General features: G+C 26.3%; 2 protein-coding genes across 2 annotated transcripts; one reads left to right on the plus strand and one right to left on the minus strand.

Annotated features, from left to right (window-relative positions):
- Positions 1–6,939: 6,939 nt before the first annotated feature.
- LOC147064327 (diphosphomevalonate decarboxylase-like) lies at positions 6,940–8,464 on the plus strand. Its single transcript, XM_085958495.1, has 4 exons — positions 6,940–7,094; positions 7,188–7,318; positions 7,529–7,687; positions 8,457–8,464. The coding sequence occupies exons 1-4, from the start codon at positions 6,940–6,942 to the stop codon at positions 8,462–8,464; spliced, it is 453 nt and encodes a 150-aa protein (XP_085814621.1).
- A 4,526-nt stretch (positions 8,465–12,990) lies between these two features.
- Positions 12,991–14,313, minus strand: LOC147064328 (uncharacterized). The gene has a single exon (XM_085958497.1). It carries the CDS (start codon positions 14,311–14,313, stop codon positions 12,991–12,993), a length of 1,323 nt encoding a protein of 440 aa, XP_085814623.1.
- Positions 14,314–15,509: the final 1,196 nt, after the last annotated feature.

The raw sequence follows: 15,509 nt of genomic DNA on the forward strand, positions 1-15,509 counted from the left end.
AAGTATTTTTAGTCAATAATAAGTCTTGGCAGCATAATTAAATTAAAATTGTATTTCCTTGTAATAGTGAATATATTTTTTAAAAAAAACAACACTTCAAGTTTTTACAAGTGATTGATATTAGAATTCATTCTCTTTACAATATTTTTATAAATAGAGATTAATTAGACTGTTCAAGGCACGTTACATTCGATTGAAAAATATTTTATTGTTTTAAAAGCATAGCGATGTTAGCCTTAATTAATATCGCACATGTAACTACTTTAATGATATTTAAATAAAATAACAGAATATTAAATTGATTATGAAAGGAATAGTATTGGACTGCTGATTTTAATAATCATATATAAAACAAGATCATACACAATCAAATTCGAGTTTTTATGTTTGTAATGCAAATAAAACTTTCAAATCAAATACTATCTCACAAATGAATATAAATTCTTTCCTTGTAAAAAAAAATTAAAATCGCAAATAAGTTATAAATCACAAATTTTAACGAAAAATATTTCGATGAATGAATTTTTTTGTTTTTAGCTTTTAATTTATACATCGAGATTAAATGGAAAAAATGTGTATACGACAACTAAATTATATCAGAAAAATGAATTAAACGCTATATGTGAAATCAAAAATTTTGGATTGTTAATTTCTATTGCTTTAGCAATAACTTCTTTTAAATTTTCTGGTGTTTCGGTTGGCTTCATTACCTCCACTCTTGTGAAAATATCATTAGTAATATAAATCCAGATTGTGATATCTTTAGCAACAAAAAGAAACTTGAACCCATCTTTGATAGTCAGAGGTTTTTCCACTCTACATTTTGTCATTCTTTGAATCAGTTTTGTTTTTTGTGAATAAAGAAAATATAAATCTGATACTACGTTTTCTTCTTTATTTCTAACCATTGATGATTCAATTTTTTCTATGGCCGCTTTCTTCATTTTGCAATCCATTTCAAGTTTATCATTATTTTTATTTTCTAATGCTTGTAAGATATTGTTTAATTTATTATTTCCCTCGATTATTGATTCTATGTTTCCTTCTATTAAAGCATCGTGCTCTATTTCTTCTTTCAAACCATTTCTCAAAACTTCTAGTTCTGAAATAGCATCCCGAAGATAAATGTTTTCTTCGTTCATTTTTTCAGCTGCACATTTTTCTTTTTCTAACTCTTTGGATCTTTTATATATCGAAATGGATTTTTCTCGAATTTCTTTTTCAATTTGTATTCTTTTATTTTTTATCTTCTGCAATGCCTCTTTATTAATCTTGATCATTTGGTTAAGTTCTTCCGAAACGATATTATTTCTTTCTTTACACACAAGTAAACATTTGTATTTTGCAATTCTTTCTTGAACCGTAAATTTATTGTTATCGAAGTGTTGTTTTACAGATCTTACGTCGTTCTCGTCGAAATATGCATTCTCGTCAGCAATGCTTTCATTAAATAACATGGTATGGGGAATAAAAATCAAGAAACAAATTAAATTTATTATTTTCCTCAAAATCTTAAATTTCTTTCCCATGTGCCTGAAAAAAAAATGTTTCATTCTAAATTGCATATGATTCTCTGTATATTTTAATTTTTGTGGGTTTATCAGATATAATCAAATAATTTTTCTGGCAGTGGAATTTTGGTTTGACGTAAATATTCATGAATGTGACTACTCTTAAATTATATAAATTAGACTTTTTTTCAAAATAAATAGTAAATATAAATATTGGAGTTCTATATTTGTATTTATAGTTAAATTTACAAGTAAGTCCAGATAATTCTAGCAAAATATTTTTTTACAAATTTGGAGCTATTTCACTCATTATAAATTATTTTTATTTACCTAAGACTAGAATGAATATAAATATTCAGGGAAGAGTTTCGGGAAGATGCAAAGTTATTGCATGTTCTATATATTGAAATGAATTTTTAATTTTTACCCTCGTAATTAATATTTTAAATTTAAATCCTTTGATTACAAATAAATATGTTACTAAATTATATCATTGATTTAAAAAAACTAAGCATTGTTATCATTTTTTTAAATAAAGATGGTAAGTTAATGCAGTAATTTAATAGCATCTGTCACCTAAACCATAAAATATCTTTTTGAACATAAATTAAATGTGATGAAATATATTGTTGCTTAAATTATTTTTATCAAAAAGGGTTTTTTCATCAAGCATTACTTTTTTGAACATAAATTGAGTGCTATATAATATGTTGTTGCTTAAATTATTTTTATCAAAAGAAGTTTTTTTCATAGGTCATTACTCTTCAGAACATAAATTAAATGCATTAAAATATATTGTTAAATAACTTATCTTCATCAAAAGAATTTTTTTTTGGGAATCATTACTTTTTTTGTTCGAATTGATAATAACTATTATTTAATTTGCAAATATAAATTATTAACAGCCTTATTCCTTTATTTAATTAAAAATCTTTGTAAAATGTAAATTTAAGAAGTCTGATTTTCTCAATTATTGTAATAAAAATAATTTCTAACATATACAAATGAATTTTGCGCTAAAACTATTCATAAAATATATGTGAAAAGATCAAATCCCTTAACTTCGGGCACACTAGAAAAACGGCTAAGAAAAAAGCAAAGAAATTCGGTTTAAGAAATCATATGCAATAAACATATATCTATATAGTATAATATTGGTACATAAATATGCATCTAAATTTCAGATACCGAAATGATATCTTTATATCCCATATAAAAAACCCCGATCACTTTATTATAATCGGAATTAATAGTATCAATTGTATTAAAAATTTTTTAAACGAGAAACTGTGCTAATAAATTTTATTTCCAAAGGGTTCTTGATGATTTACATAATAATATAAAAAAAACATCATATATCAATCTTGTGAGGGTGTGGTCACGAAATACTATAAGTTGTATATTAAAGAGTATAAAATGCCCTCTAAAACTAAAGATGGGCACAAATAACAGTATTACAGAAGACTCTTTTACTAATAAGTCTTAAAAGGAGAAGATGCATTAGGGAAGAATCTAAATGCGATAAGACTAAAAATTGTATGAGCAAATTTTTTATAAGTGGCAAAATAAATTTTTACTTAGGTAGAAAACTAACCTATTTAAATTTAAGATAAATTATTTTTGAAATAAGCTATAAGCTAATCTAAACTTAAATATTTAGTTTTTTAACTGTCACGAGGAAGAACATGGAACTTTCAAGGAAAGATAATAAAGTTAAAAAATATTAGTTTATTGAACATTAAACTATTTAAAATCCTTTCTTTGTTTTTAATCGCATATTTCATATTGACAGGTCAGTTTGAAGATCATACTATCTTTTTATCACAATAGATTATAAAATCTACCCTAATATGTTCTTATTGTATTTCATAATAACTTTTAGAAAAAAAAAGCTTTCTTAATAATTTAGAAGAGATGATATATAATAATATATATTCTTTCCATAACTAATCGACGAATTTCACTAATTTTTAGAATGCCCAATATTAAGTTCAATATGCGAATAACAAATTTAGGAACGATAAAAAACAGCTAAACGTGAGTAAATCATGGTAAAGCACTAATTTTAATATATTATTATTGCACGTGGGTATATACAGAAGTTATATCCCCTTAAATATATGAAGCACTAGTTTTTTTTTTACTAGGGGAGAGTAAAAATGTGTAATAGATGCGCTTCTATGCTATAAAAATTTATATATTTACTTTATAGTAACTATTATATGTATACAAAACAGGGTTTCATAAATTCTATTGTATAAAATGAGGCAATATAGCGTTTCTCGAACAGTAGAGGAAATAGAAAACCTAAAATAAACAATAGAGGGGTATATATGTAGCAGAATCGAAAAAAAATATTTTGGATGTAATTTTTTCGGCTATAGAATAAATAAATGAATATTTAAGCGGTCTCTTTCTACATTTTCACAATTATTTTATCATTAAAGCAAATTTTTTAATTGATTTATAATTAATAATCATATTGGCTTTTAAAGCCACATGATCCTACATTATTGCTTAACCTATCAGAATACATGATTTTTTATTTTTTTTCAGCAGTCACACTACAAGCAAATAACCAAATATATGCTTATTAGATGCCTATATAGATTTTATCTTAAAATTTTATATAAATAAATAAAATATTATAAATTATCATCTATAAAATACTAAGAAAGGTAAACCATACAGATACAATACTACTATTCTTTTAATTTTCTAAGTTGCATTAACCTTTTCATTGAATGTATTTTGACGCAAAATATTTTAAGCTCGTTTAAGGTTTTTTTCGAAATATTTTTCGTGTTAAATGTCTTTATTGAGGATTTCCGTCATGATTGTGTCAAAAAAAAAGACACTTCCCAAGCATAAATTCTACAGCTTTATATTCTAATGATACAATTTTGTTTAATATTTAACAAAGATAATAATAGAATACGGGATGTTAAATAAATTATCTATGTAAAACATTTTAATAATAATTAATTTCAAAATGGATTTATTTTCAAGTTTCTTAAAAATTTCATTCATCTCTTTAAATTTATTTGAGACGTATGAAATAATCCAATATAATACTTTGATCAAGATATGTGATCTAATGTAACTATCTTAGTTTTTATATAAGCTTTATTTATGTGTATTTAAGTTTATAAAAAGTTCTTTCATATAAATGGTTTAAATATATTTTTATCGTTGAGCCGAGATTTCAAAACGTTTCTTAGTATTGAGATAGATTCCATTTATAAATACATAATTATCCATCATGTATAGAAACTAAGGACTGAAAAAGGAAATAAATTTTCCAGAAACATAATTTTGCATTTTTTTTATTCATGAGACAAATTTAGAATTGTAATTTTTGATTTTTCTATAAGCTTAGTTTGATTTATTTACGTGCACGCATCATATTTATTCTCTTGGTTATATCCTCTTTTCTTAAATTTTTGAGTAACCCTCTCCTTTTTTCAAGACTTATTATTTGAAGGATTCTCCTCTTTCGTATAGTTTGACTATATGAACATACTTTTTCTACCATTTGTACAATTAAATGATAAAAAAATATGTATTAGAAATAGCCCATGAATGAAGCTGATATCACAGAAACTACACAATACAAAATTTCACAACATAATATTAAAAAAAATTCATTATATCACATATAATATACACTACCAAACCGAACTAACACTTAACATGGAAATAAATGGCAAATTCACCCTTTTTGAAAAAAAAAGATATATAATTTTTTCGTAAAATTTATGAAGTATGGTATTTCAAAAATATGCCTTAATATTCGAAGATATTATTGTGTTTTTGATGCATATAATATCAACTGATTGAGTAATTGGATGTAAATGTGCCTTTAGACAGTAATTTTTTTTTTTTATAAGTTGCGAGAATGCAAAATTTGTTTTTTAAATAATCTATATAAAAAATTATAAATTAAAAAGTGCATGTTTGTACCTCATAAAGTTTAAATTATGAATTTCGGAAACAAAAATGAATAGGTATATAAATTTGGTTTCTTTATCCTTAAAACCAAAAATTAATATTTTACTGTAATTTATTTATCATTTCACAAAAATGTTTACATATAAATCAAAATTTATATAATTTTTTTTAAAAATACAGTTTTCTACAATAAATATTAAATGTGAAACAAAATATCACATATTAGCAACTATGATGGTGATAAAACCTTAATTTTTTATTTGATACGCGGTAAGAAAGTTTGAAAACCTACTTTATTACGTGGTAATTATATATTATGTCTGTTTATTATTTATACATATATTTCTGTTATATTCTCGCTTTGAGGGTAAACAAAACAGATACTTTCGCTTAAAAATCTGATATTGATTTATTTCTTAGTAAGTCGGTTTTGCTCTGCCTAGAATAAAATAATGAATTCATTATATCATTTTAGGGATTTTCAAGTATTTGCTAGATCCATTTTTTCTTATATTAACTTTTAAGAGGTCACATGTTTATGTTAATATTCAAACTATTGTTTTTTATAACTATATACAGCATATTTTGTAATTTTTAATGTTCGTTTTCGTAATCTTTTGCCGCAATAAAAAATGACTGGAGGCAGAATAAGCATAATATAATAATGAAAATTAGATGATTTAACCGCGAAAATTACAATCTCTAGATATTTATATTTTCTCTTTAAAATATCATTATGAAAGGTACGATATAAAAAATTTACAAAAAAAATGTCTTTTGACGAAATTATATTAGTTCAAATTTAAAGGTTTAGAAATATATCAAGTGATTAATTCATATGCTTAAGCGACAATACTAGAACCTGGCGTGGAAAAAGGAGTTATATAAACCTTATAAAAAGTTTTGTAGTTTTTTTGAACATATGGGAGCTAAGAGATTATTTTAGATCCACAATGGATTCTTATTCAACTTAACTTTGGAAATAATTGCTCTTAATGCACGTTTTTTATATGATACTTCTAGAATAACGGAAAATTTTAGATATTATACAGAATAGAGTTAATTGTTCTATCGTAGATAATTTTTAAAAAATTAAGGTTTTTAAATTCCCTGAATCTTGTGATACATTCAATGATTAATCATAAAGAACTTTAAAATATAAAATACTTGTTTCATTTATATTTGTTTAGTAATGCGTGTTATAAATATTCGATAAATTAGGCTATTTTATAGTCTCTTCTTGGCATAATAAAGTGATGATAAAGCCGTGCCACAATTATCATATACTCGGTAATTTTGTAGTTATCGAAAAAATATATGTTGATCAGATTTAATCATAATTGATCTATTATTTGGTGCAAATTCCTTGCTTTTAATCTATGATTATTATTTTCAGCATTCAAAAAACCCTTTTCTATTTTTTTTTATGATTTCGATCAATTTATATAATATTATCGTTTTAACGTATCCCTAAAAAATGACTAAGATGCAAAAGTCTCATTCGTTTTCGAACATAGCTTTAATAAAATACTGGGGAAAAAAGAATATTGAAACAAACATACCAATTAATGCCTCTATATCAATATCTTTACCTTTTCTCAAAACAGAGACAATAATCTATTTTAATAAAACGTCGAACGAGGATATTTTTATCCTAGATGGAATCAAAACAAATATAAAAGATCGAATGAAGAAATTAATAACATATTTCCGAGAAATAAGCAGTATTTACGATCCAATACAAATTGAATCAGATAATACATTTCCACATTCATGTGGATTAGCATCTTCTGCATCGGGATATTCTGCATTGGTAAAAGCACTTGACGCCTTTTTCCAAACAAACTTAAAAGAAAGTAAAATTTGTGAACTTGCACGTTTAGGATCAGGAAGTGCATGCAGAAGTATATTAGATGGTATAGTTTTATGGGACGGAGAAGATGTTTGTAGAATTGGTGAATGGGAAGACCTTAAAATATTTAATATAGTAGTTTCTAAAGATGTCAAAAAAGTTGGAAGTACAGAGGGAATGATACGTACTATGGAAACGAGCAACTTTATTAAAGAAAGAATACGAAATGTTCCGTATAAGATCTCACAGGCGATAAGGTATGTTGGAGAAAAGGATTTTGAAAATTTAGGCGTATTGGTTATGAAAGAAGCAAATGAGATACATGCTACTTGCCTTGATTCATATCCACCAATTTTATATTTGACTGAAAAGAGTATGGAGATTGTTGATGCGGTTTTTGATTTGAATAAGGAGAAATTTGAAGTTTTCTATAGTTTTGATGCAGGTCCGAATCCATTTATTTTTGTATTGAGTGATAATTTTGATCGAATATACAAGTATTTTATTGAAAGATTTGGGTATGATATTATTATTTGTAAATAAAATAACCATCTCTACTTCTATGGGTAGTTTATTGTAAGGAGTTAATTTTGTTGTTAGCTGTTATAATTTATTCAAGTAAAACATAAGATTGATCGTTATTATAGATTTTCTGTATACTTTTTTTTAAAAGGGTTAATTTTGTTGTTAGTTGTTATAATTTATTCAAGTAAAACTTTAGATTGATCGTTATTACAGATTTTCTGTATACTTTTTTTTAAAAGGGTTGATCTTGTTGTTAGTTGTTATAATTTATTCAAGTAAAACATAAGATTGAACGTTATTATAGATTTTCTGTATACACTATTTTTAAAAGGGTTAATCTTGTTGTTAGCTGTTATAATTTATTCAAGTAAAACTTTAGATTTCTCTATATTAAGATTTTCTGTATACACTATTTTAAAAGGGTTAATTGCGTTGTTAGTTGTTTAAATTTATTCAATTAAAACTTTAGATCGTTATTACAGATTTTCTGTATACACTATTTTTAAAAGGGTTAATCTTGTTGTTAGTTGTTATAATTTATTCATGTAAAACTTTAGATTTCTCTATATTAAGATTTTCTGTATACACTATTTTATAAGGGTTAATTGCGTTGTTAGTTGTTTAAATTTATTCAATTAAAACTTTAGATTGAACGTTATTATAGATTTTCTGTATACACTATTTTTAAAAGGGTTAATCTTGTTGTTAGCTGTTATAATTTATTCAAGTAAAACTTTAGATTTCTCTATATTAAGATTTTCTGTATACACTATTTTAAAAGGATTAATCTTGTTGTTAGTTGTTATAATTTGTTCAAGTAAAACTTAAGATTGATCGTTATTACAGATTTTATGTATAATTTTTTTTAAAAGGGTTAATTTTGTTGTTAGTTGTTATAATTTGTTCAAGTAAAACTTAAGATTTCTCTATATTACAGATTTTCTGCATACACTATTTTAAAAGGGTTAATTTTGTTGTTAGTTGTTTAAATTTGTTCAAGTAAAACTTTAGATTGATAGTTATTACAGATTTTCTGTATACTTTTTTTAAAAGGATTAATTTTGTTGTTAGTTGTTATAATTTGTCCAAGTAAAACTTTAGATTTCTCTATATTACAGATTTTCTGTATACTTTTTTTGCAGATCATCCTTACAGTCCACCTCAATATATCTTCTAATCTCAAGACTTATTCATCCTAGTGTTTTGTTATGATTAATGTTATTTTATATGTATTTTAAAGCTGCGTTCCTTAATTGTATTACCGATAAATGAAAATTACCTTCTCTTTGTATTCAGGACTTTACGAGTATCATTAAATCCAAAATCATAAGAAGAACATAAATATATCCTAGTTTACTGGTTTTGAAAGGCAATGCTTTCTTTATCAACAGTTAATTATATTATTTGCCATTGAATACAGGAATAGTGTCTTTTTTTGAGCGCTAAAATCAAGATTATGTTTGTTTTATTACATTTTATGATGTTGAGGGTCTGTCTATCTGTGTTTGCTGTATAACTTTTCAGCCGGGTGGTATTAATTACTTGTTTGGAAATTTTATAATGTTTTGGCGCGAGGAATTTCATGCCCGTAGTAATTTATATTGAATTTTCGAGGTCAGAAATTTACATCACATGGTCATAGTCACTAAAGCTATTGAGAAAAATATTGATGAGCACGCATGTATATGATATATATAATTTAGGTAAGAACAATCATTATTGCATACGATGAAGTGTAATATGTAATTAAATGTGTAGTTTTATTATAATATTCTAGCAGGATTTCTTCATTTCATGCGATATATACTATTAAATTATATAACCGAATTTCCCGAAGCTAGTAATATTTATTATAAATAGGGAAACGGTTGTTAATTTAGTGAAGCTTAATAATAAAAAATAGTTTATGGAAGTTGGATTTTAGAAATTTTATGATAAATCTAGTTTACACAATAATTTTAAAAAGTTTAACTTTCACTATCCTTAAAATTTTAATTGCGTAAAATATATAGAGCATGAAATAATATAAGTTTATAATAATATAAAAATAGAAATTATATGATTTCATATGGTCGCTGGTCAATTTGAAGCTCATTATCTACCTGGTTTAATCATCTTGAATCTTTTTATATTGTTCTGATTTTTGTTCGTAAACTATGATTCTTGTTTAAAAATAAAATAAGCGATTAATCATATTTTAATAGCACCTTTTTTTCATTTATACATAGTGTCTGGTGCATTAGCAGACAAACTTTATCGATCCAGAAAATATATTTTACTGATTAATTCCATATAAAAGTAAGATTTTTACAGAGTATATATCTTTAACGGGCATTAAACAAGTTATAATAATTTTTTTGGTTTTTTTGATAATTCAGAGTATAATTATACCAATGGAATTTAAATTGTATGTTATGTGTGAATATAAGATTTTATAAACAGAAATCCTTTAAAAATGTGAAAAAACATACAGTTACTTTTTATAGTTTTACGAATATAATAATGTTGTTATATATAGGGATAATATATTGCACCCAAAATAGGCATCAATAGATACCAAAGGAATCAAACCAGGAAAGTTTATGGGTTTATTGTGAAATTTCTTAGCCCGCTGTCAACAACTGATTCGAAGAAAGTCATTTATATTTTTAAATAAAATACTAATGTCATGGAATTTAAAGACTAATCAATATTTTTTTTAACCACAGAATCCCAGCTAATGCAAATGTATTTAAAGTAAAATAAGAAAACTGATAAAGGAGCAAACTGTTTTCCGACAATTTTGTTTATATTAATATAATGATAATTGGGGTTATGAAAATTTACACAAGGATTATATTTTTTGAAAATCGAAAATTCTAAAGTATTACACTGCTTTCATATATATCACAATTATTGATATGAATGGCATGATGATAGACCCTTAGCCTATAAAAATAGCATAATAAGATGTATAATTTTCTTAAAATTATAAATTAATACGAATATTATTGTCGTGTGCAGGGATTAATGTGAATCAGAAAGAATTATAAATAATGAAACACATAATCACATCCAATGATCCCACTCAATGCAAAAATATAAAAACTTATTTTCACCATGGGGGGTGAGGGATGTTCAATAAATATTCTTATGAACAATTCAATCTTTATTAATTACTTATTATAAAATAAGTTGGATCTTAGATATGTCACTTATATTAATAGTATGGAATAAAATGATATAACGTACTTCTTCGACTTTCTTATGGTTTTAGACCTATTTTAATATTTAAAAAAAAAAGGCTTAGCTTTACTCTATAAATTTATATAAATCCATAAGTTCCAAAAAATGGGTATAAAAATATCTTGTAATAATAAATAGAAAGATATATAAATAAATAGGGGGTTTGTTTTCACAATATGTGGGAATAAAATATATTTTATTATCATAATAAATGATGCAAAAAATTCGAGAGGAATTTACTTAATTTTTTATTTATTTACTCTTATATACTCTCTTTTTAGGAAGTTCGCTTATGACTATAAAGAACTTTTTCTTATCTGATGCACCCCGCGTGTAATCCTTCCTAATTCCTTTCCGTCCCGGTTTGCACTCCGTGGATTAGGCCTGTTTTACCAGGCGGTAGTCGATATGGAGAAGGATACGATTCCATCTACTTCACTTCGCTGGTTATTTATGTACCACCACTTATCTCTACACTTACCTATATCTTTGCTTTACGAATGTGGGTTCAATCAATGTTCGGGCTCGTACTCAGCGTCTGGAACGGCAACCTACTATTTATTCTCGCTTATCAGTCTTGTTATGGTTTTACTTTCTAGTTTCGACAGACCAACCCCTTGCGGTATTTCACGTTTTGTGTAGATTATTATGAATGCGCGGGTGAGTCGTGGTTGGGACTCAGAGACCTTATATAAACGTTTCCGAAACAAATCCACCAACACACACTATAATATAGCAATTAAATTTATTTTAGGGCCAAATTATTTGTCATAATCTTTTTTTTTATTCACAAGCACATCTTGTTTGATCTCTCGTGCGCACAGTTATTAATACTTTCGACTATTTTTTCCTCTCTGAAGTCTTTTCAATACCTCTCTTTCATTCGAGAATTAGAAATGATATTGTAACAATCTTATTTATTTATGGGTTAAGTTTATTTTCATCAATTTTATCTATTTAGACGTGGTCAGTCCATTGGGAATATTGAACAACTCCTTGATGCATCTTATGACACCTTCCCCTGATATATCATCATCAACTGCTTTTCTTCTCTCAAATGAGATGATTTCAAGTGTCTTCTCTGATTGTAATAACAAATAGAAAATATATAAATAAATAGGGTGTTTTTGTTTTCACAATATATAGGGATAGTAATAAATAGTATATAAAAAATAGATGATGATGATAAATAAATGGGATTTTTATTTTCACAGTATATATAGGGAAATAGAAATAAATTATTGTAATAATAATAATTAGGATATTAATATAAATAAAATAAAAGGGGTTTTTGTTTTCACAATATTTATAGGGACGTAGTAATGAATTATCGCGATAATAAATAATAGGAAATCGATATATATATAATATATATAGATAAATAAGGATGATTTTATTTTCACTGTATATATAGGGAAATAGTAATAAATTTTTGTAGTAATAATAAATAGGAAATCGATAATAATAATATATAGATGAATATGGGGAATTTTGTTTTCAGAATATATATAGCGACATAGTAATAAATTTTTGTAATAATAATAATTAGGATATTAATATAAATAAAATAAAGGGGGTTTTTGTTTTCACAATATTTATAGGGATAGAAATGAATTATCGTGATAATAATCATCTATAATTTAATTATCCCTAGAGTATGTTAGGACCTGATTTCCAAGGACCCTTTAAACACAGCAATATTGCGAATCATGTATTGCACTTAAATCATAGTACAACCCCAATTCTTCTTTTAAAAGACAGCATTTCAACCCAAGCGTGGTTTGGGTTATGGTTAAAAAAAATTATCGTATCCTATTTTAATGATTGATATTATCATTTAGCAACTTTTTTATCTTCATTTTTGATCTGCAAAATATACTTGATGATAATATTTTCTTATAAGATATAAATATTTAGTATTTTAGATTACCATCTCCTGAAAGATCTATTATTTCCACCATAATTGCCACCCCCTCCTCTTGGAACAATAGATTTTAATCCATCGGGAACATGTGCCTTAGACTCTTCAAGAATTTTAATAAGCTCTCTGGCGGTGTTTCTATCATCATTAGTAAAAAAAGAAAGCGCCTTTCCACTTATGGAATCTCCCCTAGCAGTTCTCCCAATCCGATGCACATAATCTTCACATTGTTTAGGGAAATCATAATTGATAACCATATAAACATCTTTCACGTCTAATCCTCTTGCAGCCACATCAGTCGCAATTAGAATATTCTTTCTTCCAGACTTAAAATCAGTAATCACCCGATCCCTAACATTTTGTGATTTATCACCGTGAATAGCCGAGGCCTTGAAATTTTTTTCACCTAGAAAGTATTCTAGATCATCACACATTCTTTTAGTATTACAGAACACAATAAACTTGTTCTGATTTCTTAATACACCCTCGCCATTCAGTGTTTGAATAAGTATTCCTCTTTTTTCCCTATTCTCAACAATTTTGACTACTTGGTCTATTTTTTTATTTGCCCGTAATTCAGTGTTACCGATATTTACTTGAACATAGTCTTTCATATACGTTTCCGCTAAATTTCGTACTTCTTTTGGCCATGTTGCACTCCACATCAAAGTTTGTCTTGAGGAATTGGTCTTTGGAATTATTTGTTTCAATTGAGGTTCAAATCCCATATCAAGCATTCGATCTGCTTCATCCAATATCATAAATGTCACTCTGTCCAATGAAAAACATCCTTGATCATATAAATCTATGAGTCTACCAGGCGTGGCTACTAATATCTCTACTCCACTCCTCAAACTCTGTTTCTGAGGATAAGACGAAACTCCTCCATAAACTACGGCGGATTCTAACCTATAAAATCGTTTATATTTTTCTACCACTTCATGAATCTGTAGCACAAGTTCTCGGGTTGGTGCAAGAATAAGACAAATCGGACCGTCATTTCTTCTTAATGCTGGTTGTGCTGCTGCATGCACAAGTGCTGGTAAAACAAACGAAAGCGTCTTTCCAGATCCAGTTTGTGCTATTCCTACCATGTCACGTCCATTCAATGCCATAGACCACCCTTGAGCTTGAATTGGTGTTGGCGTTGTATATCCTTCACGCTGAAATTCATTAACCACTTCATCTGTAAACAGTTCATGATCGGAATTGGTTTTAGTCTTATAAGACAACAAATCCGTAAACTTGCGAATTGGTGGCGGTATATTAGATCCTTTTATCACCATACCAGCTGCCTTTCTAAAAGATTCCGACTCATTCGCATTCATAAAACTCGATGGCAATGGATCAAGAAAATTTTTAATGAAATTAGTTATTGGCTCATTGCTTGGTGGTGGAACAGACTCGCGGTCTCGACGGTTACTTCCCCATGACTTGTTGTCATATCGATCGTTTGTGCGGGGTGTGCGCTTATAGTCGCGTGACTCGCTGTTCCAGCTTGATCGTCCTCGTTTGCGATCATTATCGTTCATTTAATGGGACTGATTAAATTTTCAAATAAATTAAATTATATGAGAAAAGTATAGAAAAAATTGAATTTAAGAATATTCGATTTCTTCATCTAGTCATATTAAAAAAATTTTAATTATTAAATAAATTGCCATTATAACATTAAAAACATAATAATAACCGAAAAATTAAACTTTTTGAAATGAGAATTTTATTAATTAAATTGATTGCTTTGAAAGATTTTGATTTCTAAATTAATAAATTAATTTCTTGTAATAATAAAATTCAAGATGAATCTAAAAATTTTATAATTGAAAATTAATTGTAAAAAAAATATGTTTCCGATTCCGAATTTATATTTATCTAGAAACGAATATTATTTCAAATCGTTAAATAAATCATACAAATTCCTTCTTAAAATGTATAGAAATTGATTGTATTAGAAAAGGAGTTCAAGGAGAAAAAAGGTCAATTGAACTACTCGATAAACCAACATAAAAAAAGATTGAAAATTTTATTGGACAATATAAAATGAACAAATGCTATTTTTAATAGCGCTAGAACAATTGGTATTTTAAATTTTTACAAAAAAAAGAACGATCAGAAAAAAACCATCGGTGCCATGACTTTTAATTTGTTCTACAAAATTGATTTCTAAGGTAAAAAATATCACAAAAAATGTTTTTAAAAGGGGATTAATAAAAATCCCGGACAAACATTAACGTGATTTCCGATTTTATCTTTAATATAGTATTTTTAACATACTCAATGCTAAAAATTCATCACAATTGTTTTCTTTCATTTAATTATTTCATAAAATACCTCTCACAAAGAAATACACTGTGAGCACTCTTAACCTTATACTTATTCATAAATAGACATAACACAAAGAAATAATGTTATTTCAACATAGAATCACCCATTATTCTTTTACAATGTAATATAAATATATGCTGTTGGGAAAATAAAATTTAGTATTCTCACTATTTCATTATCAAAGATTATTCGTAAACAA

Source organism: Rhyacophila brunnea, unplaced genomic scaffold, assembly GCF_057557595.1.
Source record: "Rhyacophila brunnea isolate RB1 unplaced genomic scaffold, BYU_Rbru_1.0 scaffold_75, whole genome shotgun sequence".
Lineage (NCBI taxonomy): Eukaryota > Metazoa > Arthropoda > Insecta > Trichoptera > Rhyacophilidae > Rhyacophila > Rhyacophila brunnea.